The 18,209-nt window shown below is 42.7% G+C and overlaps 1 protein-coding gene across 1 annotated transcript in view; it reads left to right on the top strand.

The window, feature by feature from the left end:
- The first annotated feature begins 1,100 nt into the window (after positions 1-1,100).
- Positions 1,101-18,209, top strand: part of ppp1r14bb (protein phosphatase 1, regulatory (inhibitor) subunit 14Bb) — a 51,033-nt gene continuing 33,924 nt past the window's right edge. Inside the window, exon 1 of the mRNA XM_088347641.1 lies at positions 1,101-1,723. Coding sequence (XP_088203767.1) covers positions 1,523-1,723 — 201 coding nt within the window. The 5' untranslated portion in view covers positions 1,101-1,522. The remainder of the gene's footprint in view (positions 1,724-18,209) is intronic.

The raw sequence follows: 18,209 nt of genomic DNA, 5'->3' as shown, positions 1-18,209 counted from the left end.
TACATGAACTGTGCCGCCGTGCTGCCCCAAAACCAGGGGTGTCAAACTCATTTTAACTCGGGGCTGGACTAGTAGATCAGAGAGAAAGAAATAATAGAAAGAGAGTGAAATAAAAAGAGAGAAGGCAACACAAAGAAAGAGAGAGAGAAAGAGAGAGAGAGAAAGAGAGAGAGAAAGAGAGAGAGACGGGGATAGAAAGAGAAATAGTGAGAGGGGGAAACAGAGAAAGAAAGAAATTCAAAGAGAAATAGAAAGAGGGAAGGAGGGAAAAGAGAAGGAGAGAATGTGAGGAAGGTAAAGCAAGAGAAAGCGAAAGAGTGAGCAAAAGAAGGTAAAAAGACACAAAGAGACAAAGAGGAACAAAGAAAGAGAAAAAGCAAGACAGAAAGTGAAAGGGAGAGAGAGATAGCAAGTGAGAGATAAAGGGAGGAAGACAGTAGGGAGACTGAGAGAGATAGAGAGAGAAAGAAAAGGAGGAAGAGAGAGAGTGACAGAGAGAGGGTAAAAAGAGAAATAGAGAGAGGGGGGAAAGATATAGAAAGAAATACATTCAAAGAGAAATAGAAAGAGAGAAGGAGGGAAAAGAGAAGGAGAGAAAGAGGGGGGTGTTTGCATGATCTCCCTGTGCTTATTTGGGTTTCCTCTGGGGACTCTGTTTTTTTTCTTCCACATGTCCCAAATTGTCCCTAGGTGTGAATCATCAAGTGTGTTGTCTGTCTCTATGTGCCCTCTGATTGGCTGGCAGCCAGTTCAGGGTGTCCCTTGCCTATTACTCAAAGATCGCTGAGATGGGCTCTGGCACCCCCGCGACCCTACTGAGGATAAGCGGTGCAGAAAATGGATGGATATGGATGCTTTACGTGAAAGAGTAGTTACAGTACATTTCAACTGCATTTAGTTTCACGTATGTGTTAAATTTGGCCCTTAGATTAGGAAATTCGAAGTTAAAGATCGTCCTTTTTGCAAGGGGTGGATGCAAACTGCAAAGCGACTCTCGATTATTTGCATAAAAGTGGGCGGGGATTAAAAAGGGCTTCAGGATGCATACAAGTGGGTGTGGACTGACTTTTAAAGAAGACACACTCCAAAAAAGTCCCCGGGCTACGTAACGTTTGTTGCTCTCTTGTCCATCCAGGGAACTACAAGGCGCATTTCCACGGACGCGTGGAAAGGAAGCGAGAGAGAGAAGAAGAGAGAGAGACTGAGAAAAAAAAGAGCGAGGTTGGATTTCTCTTTGTACCGGATAAAGAAGAGTTGACTGCCTTCCTTTTTATATAAGCCGAGTTTGCATGCTGTAAATAGGCCAATAAGCCGGTTTACCCTTTGTCCGTGTGCGTGTTTTCTTTCCGCAGCCCGGACAACAAAGGATCATTCCAGCAGGACTGATTTCTTTTTTTCTCCTTTTTTTATTTCAAGAGGGTAAAATCGAGTGTCGATCTCCCCTCCACCCCCCACTTTTTGCACCTCCGGTGGGGGTTGCATCGGATCTCTCGCCGCCTGGCCACCCCAGAACCGAGCGAGCATGGCGGCCGTGACCAGCCCGGAGACCAGCCCTCAGCCCCGGGTGTATTTCCAGACGCCGGCCGGCGCACAAGGGGAGCCCGAGACCCCGGTTCGCAAGCAGGGACGCGTCACCGTTAAATACGACCGAAAGGAACTGAGGAAAAGACTCAATCTGGAAGAGTGGATCATCGACCAACTGACGGACCTCTACGACTGCGAGGTACGGTACCTCTAATTACCTAAAGATCGCTTCATTCCTGCAAAAGTGATATATTTTTTTCAAAAATCTCATGGCTTTTTGAGCCTTTAGGATGCATGGATTCATGTGCATGAACCTATCAACATTGCATGGTCCCACAGAGCAAAAGAAATGAATGAAACGTAATTTAGCAATCGTGTGCAACTACAGGTTGGCTATTCATAGCTCAAGTCGGCTTTATAGGCAAGCCCCAAAGAAGGGGAGGCAGCTCTGCGATCTGATTGGTTGAAAAAGCTTTAAAGCACACCTGTCTAAAAGCCGCCCAGGGCTAGGATTCTGATTCTCCCTAGTGATGGGTCCAAAACATGGCAAATGATCTGCATTTCTATAGCGCTTTTCAAGCCAATGAAGACCTCCCATAGCGCTTTACAATGTGCTTCACACTTACCCATTCGCACACACACCAACAGTGTTCATTTTTCTGAAAAGTGACTCGCATGCTCAAAAATCTAAGGGTCCCAACAGAGATCTCATCTCATCTCATTAGCTGCACCGCTTATCCTCAATAGGGTCACGGGGGTGCTGGAGCCCATCCCAGCAATCATCGGGCAGTGGGCAGGGGGACACCCTGAACGCCAGCCAATCTCAGGGCACACAGGGACAGACAACTCGCTCGCTCGTTCACACCTAGGGACAATTTGGACCGGCCAATCCCCCTGAAATGCATGTCTTTGGAATGTGGGAGGAAACCGGAGTGCCCGGAGGAAACCCACGCAAGCACGGGGAGAACATACAAACTCCGCACAGTAAGTCCAGTAGCTGGATTTGAACCCACACAGGAGGTTCCCAAGACCTTGGAACTGTGCCGCACACGCGCTAACCACAGCCGTGCTGCCCAACAGAGATCTATGAGTCCCCAAAATTTAGTGTTATCGAGGTTGAAATCGTAAATCGGCGACAAATATATATAATATGAATCTATATATTCATTCAGTTTTAATCATCAAATTATTAATTCATTTTCTGCATCAAATTATTGTTGTAATATACCGATTAAAGGGACAACCACAAACCTGTCTTTTTTAAAATTTTCTCCTTTTATACTTCCTTTTTTTCTTAACTTCTTTATACAACATAATTCGTAATATCAATCATCAAAGCAAGTGAGCCATTTGAGAGCTGGCTCTTTTTAATGAGTGTTGTGGTAAATACACTTGCATTTGTAGAATAGATTTGCATACATGTAGAAATGTAGAAAGACTTGCTTACAGTTGTGGGAAAAGGTCGGGTAGACATCCTTGAAGATACTCTTGGCAGACATTAAGTTTCCTTGAAGATAGCGTGCAAGGGACGGGACGCTCTGTACTTGATACGTGATACAGGACCGCCTTTTGGGGTGTAATCGAAGCTTAATCGTCGCTACCAGCTTTAAAAACACTGTCATGTTCCCAGCTCTCCGAGATCTTCATTGACGCATCAATAAAAGTTGTATCTCCCTCCGTCGAGGCTGGCTCCTGTCCATTTTCCTTATCCACATATGAGAAGACTTTTCTCTCGATTATCGAACCTGCAATTTCTCCAACATGAGTTGAGCCAAAAAAGCCGGTTCTCTAAAAAAAAGACAGACTTCCTTTCACTACACAACGAGATCTGATTGGCCGAGATCGGCGTGCAGACGAAAACTCGAACCGCGAGACCAAAACAACAATGGCGGGATCTGCCTGAAGAAAAGTTTGGAGTGCAGTAAATCTTTGTTTAAAAGAAGTAATCGGGTAATAATGAAAATTTTGTGGCAAAAAGGTTGATTTGAGACTATGCGTCCCCAACAAAAATGATGCGTCTAGGACGCCGGGACGCGGGCAAACGAGAACACTGCACTAATAGCGGCCCTGCGGCCATGCAAGGCGCCGGCCTGCTTATTGGAGGCATTAGGGATTCAGTGTCTTGGACACTTCGACATATAACACGGAGGAGCCGGGACTCGAACCTGCGATCTCTTGATCCCAAGACGAGCGCTCTACCTCCTGACCTAATGCCGCCCCAAGCAACACATGAAAAAAACAAGTTGAAGGTTGATGCTTCAAAGGTGCTGTCCGGAATTTGAAAATGTGTTCATCTCTGCCGCCATCTCCTGGTTTTGTGTCATGATCGCAGCTTCAGTGAGCTCATTCATGAGTACAGATGCTCCCCTACTTACGACCATTCGAGCTACGAATATTTGTTTCGGGATGTCGATAAATAGCCGGACATTGCTTTAAGGTAGATTTTGTAGTGTGTGCACCTTTTTCCGAGTAGAGGACATTATTGTAGTGCTTCTTTCCGCCACTACCGGCGTGTGGCGCTGTGAGAGGTCACCCAGCATCCACCCCGAAGAAGAAATTTGGCTCCTACTTCCTAGTTTGTGTGTAAACATTCTATACTGTATCTCCAGCGCGACAAACCTTTAATATTTTCATTGTCTAATATCTCCTGCATCCGTTTAATATGGTTGATGTTAAGTGTAAAGAAGAGGCGAGACGTTTCTTTTGAAACGACAGTGGAATAAGAAAGCTTGATGCGGTTGAAAAGTAAAAATATCCTCTTCCTAGTTTGTGTGTAAATATTCTATACTATTTCCAGCGTGCTAAGAACTTTCTTTGACATTTCTATTGTTTAATATCCCATGCATCCAGTCAATATAGTTGGTGTAAAGTACAAAGAAGAGGTGAGCCATTTCTTCTGAAAGGAAAGTGGAATAAGAAAGCTTGATGCGGTTGAGAAAATGGTTGGATCGCTTTTTTTCAGCCACTTTTTACCCTAATTTTTGAAGCTCATCTTCCAAAAGTAAGTTTAACTTTACTTTATTTTATGAAATGTTTTTTTTCTAAAATTTCCCAAGTGATACATTTTACTAAATGTACATTTTTTTTTTAGTACAAAACAATACAGGTTACTCATAGAAGCCTTAAACATACTTACAAACATACAAACCTTAAACATACAAAATATAGCACTGAAGCAACTTAGGAACAAATTCAATTTACGAACGATTGTCCGGAACCTATCTCTTTCTTAAGTCGGGCAGCGTCTTTGTCAGAGATCGACATTATTAAGACTATTTGGTGGCTATATTTGCACAGATATAATACATGTATATAGTTTAATTCTACATGATGATGGCAGAAAAGAACTTACGTCCGTCCTGGATGAGGTCCAAACAGAGAGAGGGAGTGGTTTATTTTGCGTCAGAGAAATCAGTACACACAAGAACATGACTTCAAAATAAAAGAGTACAAGATTAATAAACGTACAAGAGATATAATTACACTCATTGTTGAAACGTTACTTTATGTGTGTGTGTGTGTATGAGAAACATTATTTTTATATTTAGTGGTCGGCGGCGCCCTCTGTTGGCTGCGGCTGCATCGGCTCGCTACAACGGGTCAGGTGTAATCGACATTTCGTTCTGTGTACATTGTTACACAGAATGACAATACAAGGAAATTATTATTATTATTATTATTATTATTATTATTATTATATAAAAACAAGCTAATTACCTTGAGACAGAAATTCAAGAGATTTACATTGAAAACCTGACAGACGTACATGCATATCTCAGACGCGCTGGAATAAACTCTTCCTTTATCATCTTTTTGGGCGTTTGGACTTTTCTTACTAGTACCATTGTCTTGCTACACTAACAAAAACCTGCAAAACAAGCATAAAGTCACTCTTTAAACCACCCTCCATTCTCCCCTTTCCTCCTACCTCATGTGTAGCCAGTCCCAGAGCAGCTAGGCTCAGTGGGCTAAAAATGATAAAAGCTCTTTAAACTCAGTTGGGGATTGTTGACACATACTTAATAGGGAAGATATCCTACTTGTAACTTTTTAGGGATACCTCAAATGACACACCGCGCCTTTAAGAACAGGAAATATCCTGAACATTAGAGGGAGTTGACGCTCAAGCATTAGTCCGCAACCTTCGGGCCACAGAGCAGTACCGAGCCCTTAAGTCACAGGTGTCAAACAGGCGGCCCGCGGGCCAGGTCAGGCCCGCAAAGGGATTGAATCCGGCCCGCGAGACAACAGTCAGAGAAGCGCAAGAGTAAAACAAGCTGCAGGTTGAAATATGTCCTCTTGATGTTGCCAAAGCCAGGTGCCTCTCACAAAGACACTACTTGTATTTATTTATCTCTCCCCTGTCTCTCTCTCTCTCTCTCTCTCTCTCTCTCTCTCTCTTTCATACCTTTTCTCCCACTCTCTGTCTCTTTCACTCTCTGTGTCCCTCTTTTTCTCTTCCTTTGTTGCGCTTTGTCTCTTTGTCTCTGTGTCATTTAACTTCTTTTGCTCTAACTTCATTTTTTCCTTTTCTCTTTCTCTCTTCCTACCTTTTGTGCTTTCTTTTCTCTTTTCTCTCCTTCTGTCTCTCTATTTCTCTTTGGATTTCTTTCTTCTTCTCCCTTTCTTTCCCCCTCTCTCACGACTTCTCTTTTGTATCTCCTTTGTTTCTCACGCTCTCTCCTTCTTTCTCTCTCTCTCTCTCTCTCTCTCTCTCTCTCTCTCTCTCTCTCTCTCTCTCCCTCTCTTCCACACCTCTTCTCCCTCCAACTCTCTGTCTCTTTCACTCTCTGTATCTCTCTTTTTCTCTTCCTTCGTTGCTCTTTGTCTCTTTCTCTCTCTGTGTCTCTTTAACTTCTTTTGCTCTAACTTCCTTTTTTCCTTTTCCCTCTTTTCTCTTTCTCTCTTCCTACCCTTCGCGCTTTATTTTCTCTTTTCTCTCCTCTTGTCTATTTCTCTTTGGATTTCTTTCTTCCTCTCACTTTCTTTTCCCCCTCTCTCACGACTTTTTATCTTTTGTTTCTCACGCGTTCTCCCTCTCTCTGTTTTTCTTTCTTTGTCCCGCCCCCTCTCATTTTCCCTCTCTCTTTCTCCTATTTCTTTAACTCTCTTTTTCTTTCTCTCTAATCTACTAGTTAGGCCCCCGAGAGAATGTTTGTTCTATCGTGTGGCCCCCGAGTTCAAATGAGTTTGACACCCCTGCCTTAAGTCATTTGGTATTAATCTAACAGCAGTTTTGTATTCTGTACGATCAAGTAAACCAGCAACACTGATACTCCGAATTGTTTTAAACAGAACTTTTACCGATGATGTTGACATGTATACATTCACTGTGTGATTACTGTAGTTAACAAACACCATGCTAAAAAGATACAGTGGAACCTGGGTTCTCGACCATAATCCATTCCAGAACCCTGTTCGAAAACCGATTTGTTCGATCACGAAAATCGTTTTTCCCATTAAAAGTAAAGTAAAATCGTTTTAATCTGTTCCAACACCCTGAATGCTTACCATGAACGTAAACATGAAGCTAACCCAGGCTAATCGTACGTTCGCGTTATCGTAATCTTCCGTACGAAAGATTACGCTAACGTGAACGTGTAAAAATAAAAAAATCAGGTCGTTTACACGTCATTTAGCACCCGGGTCTCCACAACAAGTGGTGAGCGGTTAAAGGATAAAGAAAAGAATTATGAATAGGATTTCTTACCGGTCGGCAGAAGCCATGCTCTATTCCTGAAAGAAGGGAAACTCGCACACCTTCTTCATATTTTGCTATTATTTCTTTCTTAAATGCAATAGTTGTACACACTACTCCTCTTTTTTCACCTGTAGCAACTTTGCTGCTTGCACCAACCTTCTTCCGAGGCATAATTAGGGGTTAAAACACTCTCTTCACCTCTTTTTGAAACGAAAGCAGAAAAGGAGTCCGCGTTGCCGTGACAACAGTTCTTCACGAGGGGTGGGGGCAATCTACACTCGTACGCCGCTCAGCATCGCCCCTAGCGTACCGGCGTTCGAACTCCGATTTTTTTGAACGAAAAGCGAAGCAAGAATTTCTCAAAATTTTTGGTCGAGAACCGATTTGTTGGAACTGAGAGGCGTTCGAAAACCTAGGTTCCACTGTACTATGAAAGAACACGGCAGGCTTAAAAGCTATGCCAGAAAACAGGACAGTACTGTAGTGCTTCTCTCCACCACTATCGGCATGTGGCGCTGTGACAGCTCACCCAGCATCCACCCCGAAGAAGGAATCAACTTCCTCTTCCTGAGCGCTAAGAACGTTGACATTTTCATTGTTTAATATCTCGTGCATCCCTTCAATATGGCTGGTGTAAACGAAAGTGGAATAAGAAAGCTCGATGCGGTTGAGAACATGGTTGGATTGCTTTTTTTCGGCCACTTTTTACCACGGAGGAGGAAGTTGCCTAACTCTTGAAGCCCATCTTCCTATAGTAAGTTGAACTTCACTTTATAGAGCATAATATTTTATTAAATGTTTATTTTTCAGGACAAAACAATACAGGTTACTTATACAAGCCTTAAACATATTTATATAAACCAGGGGTGTCAAACTCATTTTAACTCGGGGGCCACACGATGGAACAAACATTCTCTCGGGGGCCGGACTAGTAGATTAAAGAGAAAGAAAAAGAGAGAAAAATGAATAAGAGAAAGAGAGGGAGAGAAAAATGGGGTGAGACAAAGAAAGATGGAGAGAGAGAGAGATAATGTGAGAAACAAAAGAGATAAAAAGAGAAATAGTGAGGGAGGGGAAAAGGAAGAGAGATGAAGAAAGAAATTCAAAGAGAAAAAGAGGAGAGAAAAAGAGAGAAGGGGAGAAAGTGAGAAGTAAGCGAGAGAGAGAGAGGAAAAAAGGAAGAGAAAGCAAAAGAAGGTAAAAAGAGAGAGAAAGAGACAAAGTGGAACAGAGAAAAGGAGAGACAGAGGTTGAAATAGAGAGAGATAGAGTGAGAGAAAAGGGAAGGAGGGAGAGAGAGAGAGAGAGAGAGAGAGAGAATGTGAGAAACAGAAGAGATAGAGAAATAGTGAGAGGAGAAAGAAAGAGTAAGAAAGAAATCCAAAGAGAACTAGAAAGAGAGAAAGAGAGAGAAGAGAAGGTGAGAAAAAGGGAAAAGGAAATAATGAAGAGAAAGCAAAAAAGGTAAAAGACACAGAGGGAGAAAGAGACAGAGGAACAAAGAAAGAGACTGAAAGAGAGATATAGAGTGAGAGAAAATGGATAGAGGGAGGTAGACAGAGAAAGAGAAATGGAGGAAAAGAGAGAGAGGGAACGAAATACAAGTACATCGTTTGTGAGAGGCACCTGGCTTTGGCAACATCAAGTGTACATATTTCAACCAGCAGCTCCTTTTTCTCTTTCGCTTCTCTGAGCGTTGTCGTCTGTATTGTGATGAATTAAACGAGTCAAATGAGACTAAATAAAAACAAAAATCCAAAGTACTCGCCCTAGGATGAAAACTTGCACATTTCCTGGGAAATCTCAATTAGTTGCCTTATTTTTTTGCTTCTACTGCACATTTTATAAATAACTCAAAGTTTGGGTGCACATTTTATACAAAATCTTACAGTAGTTAATACTATATTTGAGCAATAGTTGATTGGGCGAAAAATATCCTTGAGCACATTTGAATGCAACAGGATTTGAACCTGGACCACGGCGGGGTGAATGCTGAATACTACACAATGGATTAAGGCTATTATTGTTGTTATTATTGTTATTGCCATTATTGTTATTATCACTAATATTTTTTATTGGGCTGGGGCTCAAGATTATCGTCAGAAAAGTTTGGGGACCACTGCGATAAAGGACACCTGTGTAAAAGCCACCCAGTGTGTGAATATGAGTTTCCCTCTGTTATGGGTCCAAGACATGCCAATCTTCAACCAATCAACGCATAGAAGCTAGGGGCTCTAAAGCAGTGGTTCTAAACCTGTGGGTTGGGACCCTAAAACGGGCATCAGACTTTACTGGGACACGGGCCTATGTCTTGGTAAAATAATGGCAAGAAAAAAGAACTGAGGGTCATTTAAACTCCTTGAATGTGCCGTCCGGAATTTAGAACTTTTCTACTCACTGATGCCATCTCCTGGTTTAAAACCACGATTGCAACCTTAGCTCGTTCATGATGCATGTACAAGTACGTGCATTTCTTAAACACTCTTCTTTCAACAGTGAAACCTCGTTTTCGAACGCCTCTCAGCTCGAACAAATCGGTGTCCGACCAAAAATTTCGAGAAATTCTTGCTTCGCTGTTCGGTCAAAAAATCGGAGTTCAAACGCCGGTAATGCGTGAGTGCGTACGCTAGGGTGCGATGCTGAGCGAAAGTCAGTGCCAGCAGCAAAGTTGCTACAGGTGAAAAAAGAAAAGTAGTGCGTACAACTATTGCATTTAAGAAAGAAATAGTAGCCAAATATGAAGGAGGTGTGCGAGGGCCTTCTGCTGACCACCACAAAGCTAAGAAATCCTATTCATAAGATTACGATAACGCGAACGTACGATTAGCCTGGGTTAGCTTCATGTTTACGTTAAACATTCAAGGTAAACGTTCAGGGTGTTGGAACGGATTAAAACGATTTACATTATTTTTAATGGAAAAATGATTTCTGTGATCGAACAAATCGGTTTTCGAACAGGGCTCTGGAACGGATTATGGTCGAGAACCGAGGTTCCACTGTATATCTTTTTAGGGTTTTGGTTGGAATTCGGACTTTACTTGAAACGGGCCTCTCTGACTTTCACCGTTTTCACGCTACACTAACAAAAACGGCTGTGATAAGCATGAAATCAGACTAGTTAAAGAGCGAGGTTCTAAAGCACAGGTGTCCAACTGGCGGCCCGCGGGCCAGATCAGGCCCGCTAAGGGATTGAATCCGGCCCGCAAGACAACACTAAGAGAAGCGCAAGAGAAAAACAAGCTGCAGGATGAAATATGTCCACTTGATGTTGCCAAAGCCAGGTGCCTCGAACAAAGACACTGTACTTGTATTTATTTCTCTCTCTCTCTCTCTTTCCTTTCCACCCCTTTTCTCCGACTCTCTGTCTCTGTCTCTTTCACTCTCTGTGTTTCTCTTTTTTTCTTCCTTTGTTGCTCTTTGTTGTTTCTTTCTCTCTGTGTCTTTTGACCTCTTTTGCTCTAACTTCTTTTTTTCCTTTTCTCTCTTCTCTTTCTCCCTTCATACCCTTCGCTCTTTCTTTTCTCTTTTCTCTCCTTCCGTCTTTCTATTTCTCTTTGGATTTCTTTCTTCCTCTCCCTTTCTTTTCCCCCTCTCTCGCGACTTTTTATCTTTTGTTTCTCACGCTCGCTCCCTCTCTCTCTTTTTCTTTCTTTGTCCCACCCTCTCTCCTTTTCTCTCCCTCTTTCTCTTATTTCTTTATCTCTCTTTCTTTCTTTTTAATGTACTAGTCCGGCCCCCGACAGAATGTTTGTTCTATCGTGTGGCCCCCGAGTTGAAATGAGTTTGACACCCCTGTTCTAAAGCATTCCTCTTTGATGTTATACGTGAATCCAATGAAAGGCACCCGGTGTCGTAACCCTCACTTGCGGGTAAGCTCGGAAGTTCACGTCAACTCTTACTGAGCTGCCAATGACCCACATGCTATTCCTAGCGTGAAGAATGCTTAACGGGTTGGGAAGATGGCGTGGCTGCTAGGACCTTCTATGAATTTGCAGGGGACCTGTTGTTACCACGGGTGTCCAGCAGATGATGCCAATGCGCTGTGGGTCGTCTTTAATTTTCGTCTTTAGACTTTACTTTGATGTTAAATTTTTCGGTCGGACTCTTTTTGTGAGAGAGAGAGAGAGAGAGAGAGTGAGAAAGAAAATGAGAAAGAGACTAAGAAAATGAGGAAGAGAGAGAGAGAGTAAGAAAATGAGGAAGAGAAAGAGAGACAGAGAGAGAGTAAGAAAATGAGGAAGAGAAAGAGAGACAGAGAGAGAGAGAAAGTAAGACAATGAGGGAGAGAGAGAGAGAAAGGGAGGGAGAGAGAGAGTAAAAGGGAGGAAGAGAGAGAGTGAGAGAGAAAAAAGGAGGAAGAAAGAGAGACCGAGAGAGAGATAAAAAATGGGAGGAAGAGAAAGAGCGAGAGAAAAGGAGTAAGAGAGAGACAGAGAGAAAACGGGGGAAGAGAGAGAGAAAGGGAGGAAGAGAGAGAGAGATAAAATGGGAGGAAGAGAGAGATAAACGGAGGAAGAGAGAAAAAATGGGAGGAATAGAGAGAGAAAGGGAGGAAGAGAGAGAGCGAGAGAGATAAAAATGGATGAGAGAGGGAGAGAGAGAGAGAGAGAGAAAGAAAAAGGGAGGAAGAGGGAGAGAGAGAGAGAGAGAGAGAGAGAGAAAGGGAGGAAGAAAGAGTGAGAAAGAGAGAAAAAAAGGGAGAGACAGAGAAAAAGGGAGGAAGAGAGGGAAAGAAAGAGAGAGAAAGGGAGGAAGAGGGAGCGGGAAAGAGAGAAAAAAAGGAAGAGACAGAGAAAAAGAGAGGAAGAGAGCAAGCAAGAGAAAGAGAAAGGGAGGAAGAGCAAGAGAGAGAGAAAAAAGGGAGGAAGAAAGAGACAGAGAAAAAGGGAGGAAGAAAGACGGACAGAGAAAAGGGAGGAAAAGAGAGAGAGTAGAAGGGAGGAAGAGAGAGAGAGAGAGAGGGGAAGAGAGAGAGAGAGAGAGAGAATGTTCTTCTTTCGTATAGGATCATTTTAATATTTCAATGTGTCACTAAATCGGTGAGGGGTCAACATTTCGATGTGTCTTGAATGAAAGTGTCAAGAGATAAGTTAGCTGTTAGCTTGCTAAGACTCTCGCTAATTCTGTTGTTGTGCGCCAAATCCGAATCCTTGGTCTCACTATCGCCCTCTGCCATGAGGCAAGAGCATTGCATGTCTCTCCCTGCGTCTGCAGACACTCAGCACAGTAATACGTTGCATACTAATTGTATTAATATTGTAAATATGATGTAAAAATTCAGCATTTTGGAATAGAAATTTCCCAAATCAACTTTAACACTGAATAAATAACCATTTAATCTATATTTTGTCACAAGCCAGAGACGGGGACAGGACCCAGTAGCGTTCTTTTACTCAGTTTTATTGATAAAGAACGAAAGCAGTGCAGACACGGGTCGCAGGTGGCTGGAACGCGGAAGTGGCACTTCCGTGTCGAGCGGGGATAATCGTAGGCAGCAGAGATACTGGTCCCTAGCCGGGACAGGAGAGCAAGGGCGGTATCGAGTTCAGAAAAGAGGTCGGCAGGAAACGGGGCAAAACAGGTCGGTGGTCGGATGGCAGAGCAGGGCAGAAACGGGTCCAGAAACAGGTATCAGGCAGGAGAAAACAGGGCAGGAAAATGTCGGAAGGTATGAGCTTGCCTAGCTGGGAGCATAGGTTCACAAACGGTCTGACGCCGGTAACAGGGAGCCGGGGGGTTTAAAAAGTGGCAAGGAGCCAATCAGCGACCAGGGCTATATATATATATATATATATATATATATATATAAATAAAATACTATATTTCCATGATGACCACCACTTCATGGACTACATATTTAGTAATGGTTGTATGAGTTTTCAGGAATACCTTTTTTATTATTCCAGTCATTTATATCTTCTTCATTTGTTGATTGGTAATTAACAACATCCCACTATTATCCTTATTATTATCATCCTTATTATATTATGCTTATTTCATTTACTTGATGTCTCAATGTATCCACTCGTCTAGTCTTTTTACGGTATTTTTGGGAATTAATATCAAAATGTACCGTTTACCAAATTGTTCGAATTAGTTATCCAATTCACCCAACAATGCGCGCTCGTTTCTTGATGGAAAAGATGAACAGAAAAGCCGACATTTTCACACGGGGCTAGATTTAACTAAGTGTACTTCATCGAAAACGGCCGAATTAGTGACGTTTGAGTCTCTGTAAAGCCTTTTTCTCAAGTACGTTAGCTTTCTCCTACTGGCCATCTTCTCCCCGCATAATGGCGTGCCGGCTCCTCCCATGGGCATGCCAAGGAAGCCCCTCCTGGGCTTCACAATCTCGTCGAAGAGCGTCGCGATGTCTGGAATACTCAAAACAACACCGGCGTTTCTACGTCATCAGGGCCTTTCTGCGTCCGGATGTGCTGATTATCTTATCAGCCTTACGTCCCGTTCCCGCCGTTCCTGTAAACAACATTTTCTACCAGGGTGCCCTGACTTCGCACCACAGCCCAGCCAGTGAATATCTTTTGCATTAAATGTAATGAAATGAAATGAAAATGAAATGATCTCCATTTATATAGTGCTTTTCAAATCAATGACTTCCCAAAGCGCTTTACAATGTGCTCCACATTTCCCAATAGCGGCCTTGCAGCCATGTAAGGCGCTAACCTGCTAATTGGGGGTGTTAGGGGTTCAGTGTCTTACCCAAGGACACTTCGACATGTAACACGGACGAGCCGGGATTTGAACTGGGATCCCTTGATCCCAAGACGAGCGCTCTACCGCCTAAGCTACTGCCGCCCCGTAATTTGTATTCGATCGTATAAAATCCTTTATAGTCAAATGTATAAAATCCTTCAGTATCTACATTGTTCAAAGTGGTGTTTTCATTTAGTGTTGGAGGGGTCTTGCATTGAGTCTTATCAGATTACCTGCAATATTCGGCTAGACCAAAGACTGGTGTGACGCTTGGAATTTGATAATTTTCCACTGAGTTATGTTTTGTTCTTGCCACAGCCCGCCATCCTCCGTCCCTCTGGTATATAAATGATTATCAGACATTTTGAAAGCACACTGGTAAAGCCTTGTTCTGCACTCACTAGCCCAGAATATTCGGTTTTATTTGTTTTACTGTAACAAAAACCTCAACGGAACTGCTCACTCGGATGTTGTCGACCCGGATGTTGATCCGAACACACTCGTCAATCGAGCAATCCGATAAAGAAGGAAACAGAGCTATTGCACGTAAACTTTACTTTGCAAGCGTGTTTTGGAATAAGGGAGCGTGGGACGACGTTTGTTTGACAAACCTTCTTTCTGATACTGAGGAAAATGACTTTGATGGCGTCAGTTATAAGGAGAAAGCTGAGGACGGTTTACCGTGATATTTACAAGTACGGTATATTTTTTCACTGTTTTCTGTTTTGCGAGCGTGTTGCTAGTAGCGTGTTGCTACCTGTCACAGTCACGGTTTGGGATGAAAGTTATATTATTATTGAAGCTTTGAAAACTCTCTCGGTGTACCGTCTTTCTTTGTAAATATGTGTAACCATGTATAATATGTATTTGCAACTGTATATTTTTGTAATGTATTTATTTTAGAGACTTATTCTGATATGTTTTCCACGGGCGAATCAAAAGAAGGGGCAAAACAAGGGGGGCTGACGGGAAGTGGAGTAAAGGTGAGACGTGTTTTTGGACGCAGCGGACAATAGTGGATATCTATTTTTCCCACCCTTACCTTTGGAAATATACAAAAGTCAATTCCATTGAAGTTGGGAAAAAGTTTAAAATGTCAGTAAAATTAGAATAGAATGACTTGCAAACCTTTTCTAACCCATATTTAAATGAATACACCACAAAGACAAGATTATCCATGTTCAAACTCATAAACTTTATTTCCATAAGCAAATAATGATAAACTTAGAATTTTATAATTGCAACAAGTGCCAAAGTAGTTGGGAAAGGGGCTTCTTCACCATTGTGTTACATCACCTTTCCTTTTAATAACACTCAATAAACGTTTAGGAAGTGAGGAGACTAGTTGTTGAATCGTTGATAGTGGAATCCTTTCCCATTCTTGCTTTATGTACAGCTTCAGCTGTTCAACAGTCCGGGGTCTCCTTTGTCTTATTCTGCGCTTTATAATGCGCCACACATTTTCAATGGGAGACAGGTCAGGACTGCAGGCAGGCCAGTCAAGCACCCGCACCCTCTTACTACGAAGCCACGCTGTCGTGAGACGTGCAGTGTGTGGCTTGGCATTATCCTGCTGGAAGAAGCAAGGGCGCCCATGGTAAAGATTCTGTTTGGATGGCAACATACTTTGTTCCAAAACCTGAATGTACTTTTCTGCATTAATGGTGCCTTCACAGATGTGCAGGTTACCCATTCCTTGGCCACTCATGCACCCCCATACCATCACAGATGCTGGCTTTTGCACTTTGCGTGCATAACAGTCTGGGTGGTTCTGTTCTTCTTTGGACCGGAGGACACGACGTCCACAATTTCCAAACACAATTTGGAAAACTGACTCATCAGACCACAGAACACTTTTCCACTTTGTATCAGTCCATTTTAGATGGGCTCGGGCCCAGAGAACCCTGCGGCGTTTCTGGATGTTGTTGATGAATGGCTTACGCTTTGCAACATAAAGTTTTAACCCACACTTACGGATATAGCGTCGAACTGTATTGACTGACAGTGGTTTTCCAAAGTGTTCCTGAGCCCATGTGGTGATGTCCTTTACACATTGATGTCGGTTCTTAATGCAGTGCCGCTTGAGGGCTCGGAGGTCACGGGCATTCAATAATGGTTTACGGCCATGCCGTTTACGCACAGTGATTTCTCCAGATTCCCTGAACCTTTTCACAATATTATGGACTGTAGATGATGATATCCCTAAATTCCTTGCAATTGTACTTTGAGGAATGTTGTTTTTAAACTGTTCAACAATTTGCTCACGCAGTTGTTCACAAAGAGGTGAACCTCGCCCCATCCTTGCATGTGAATGACTTAGCTTGTTCGGGTCTCCCTTTTTTATACCCAGTAACAACTCTCACCTGTTGCTAATTCATCTGTTCACCTGCAAATAGTTGGTTGATTTCCATTCATCCACTTTCTGAGTAGTTATTGACACCTGTCCCAACTATTTTGGCACGTGTTGCTGTCATCAAATTACAGAGTTGATGATTTTCTCCCAAAACAATAAAGTTTATGAGTGAAGACAATAAATATGTTGTCTTTGCTGTGCATTCATTTAAATATGGGTTGAAAAGAATTTGCAATTTACTTGGATCAATTTTTATTTGCAATTAACACACTTTCCCAACTTCATTGGAATTGAGTTTGTAGACTCTCTTTTCTTGGATTACTTTCAACGGGACCCTGACTCTGCAGGTCTGCATCAAACCTTAAGGGGCACCATAGAGAGTATCCTGACCAGCTGTATCTCTGTGTGGTGTGGAGGCTGCAGCGCTACCGACTGGGGTAGTGTGAGGAGGGTAACGAGGACAGCAGAGAAAATAATCGGGACTACACTTCCCTCCATTCAGGACATTGGCCAGAAGCGCTGCCTATCCCATGCTAAGAACATTACCGGGGACCCCTCTCACCCCCATCATGGACTGTTCACTCTGCTAGCCTCTGGGAAGAGGTACTGCAGTGTGCGGTGCAGGACCACCAGGCTCCGCAATAGTCTAGTCCCCCTGGCCATTAGACTGTTAAATGGTCAATCTAACATATAGTTAACTTAAATCTAAACGGCTGCTAATCTGACTTTTTGCACTACTGGCAGTTTTTAATAGCTTGCCACTCCTTGCACATTGCTCTCTGCACTATTGTAATTACAGCGTTATTGTTACAGTGTTAATGTTACTGTGTACCTGACTTGTTAACCTGACTGCCCATTTTGCACATCTGGTTAGCTACTCTTCTTGCACTATCGGCACTATGGTAAAATACTATACGTAGCCAAAATACAATACAACTTTATTTATATCTGTACATTCAAGGAAACTGTGGGGGTCAGATGCATCGACATTTCGTTCTGTATACACGTGTACTAGAATGACAATAAAGTAGATCTGAATCTGAATCTGAATCTGAAAGTACCGGTATCATTTTCCGTTCATTTGCCGGCTGTGGTTTTCGGACTGTGTATTTTATATTCAGTTGCAATCGCGGGACTTAAAGTCGGGTTCGGGTTACTTTTGTGATTGTGTTACATGGTTTAATATGGGCGCACGCGGCTTATATACAGGTGCGGCTTGTGTAAGTCCAAAAGCGGTTATCCTCTTGAAATGTGGTGGGTGCGGCTTATAATCAGGTGCGCTCTATAGTCCGGAATTTAAGGTATTCAAGTCAAGTCATGTTTATTTGTATAGCCCTTAATGACAAAGCGTCTCAAAGGGCTCCACAAATCAAAGACCATTGCAAACTGTTATTACAGACTATTAACCTACATGAGGGCAAATACAGAAGAAGAAATAGTCCATCTTCCTTTAGGGTTTACCTAGAATTTTACGTAGAGTTGTTGCTCCATTCAGAAAATGACTGAAGGGAAACTCTAACCGCTATTTAAGGAGATTAAGTGATCCGCAGAGGATTCGAGGATCAATGTGCTTTGACAGTCTGCCAATAATGGATTTAATACGCGCTCGCTTGAGTCAGACAGGCGGGAATAAAAGTCTAGTCACATCGTAATGTTCGGACAGAAGCGTGGAAGATATGTTTTGTTTCTTGCCCAATACAGATTGGGGAATAAGGCCTTGTCTGATTGTACTTGGAAGCCGATTGGATTCAGTTTTCTCATATTCAGAGCCCGTCCCAGAATTGGTCCATTAGCAGGGTTGGGTAGGGTTACTTTAACTCAGGGGTGTCAAACTCATTTTAACTCGGGGGCCACACGATAGAACAAACATTCTGTCGGGGGCCGGACTAGTAGATTAAAGAGAAAGAAAAAGAGGTA

The sequence above is a fragment of the Urocampus carinirostris genome, chromosome 11 (genome assembly GCF_059441175.1).
Source record: "Urocampus carinirostris isolate Australia breed hairy pipefish chromosome 11, RoL_Ucar_1.0, whole genome shotgun sequence".
In the NCBI taxonomy this organism is placed as follows: domain Eukaryota; kingdom Metazoa; phylum Chordata; class Actinopteri; order Syngnathiformes; family Syngnathidae; genus Urocampus; species Urocampus carinirostris.
This window is presented reverse-complemented; position numbering and strand designations above follow the sequence as displayed.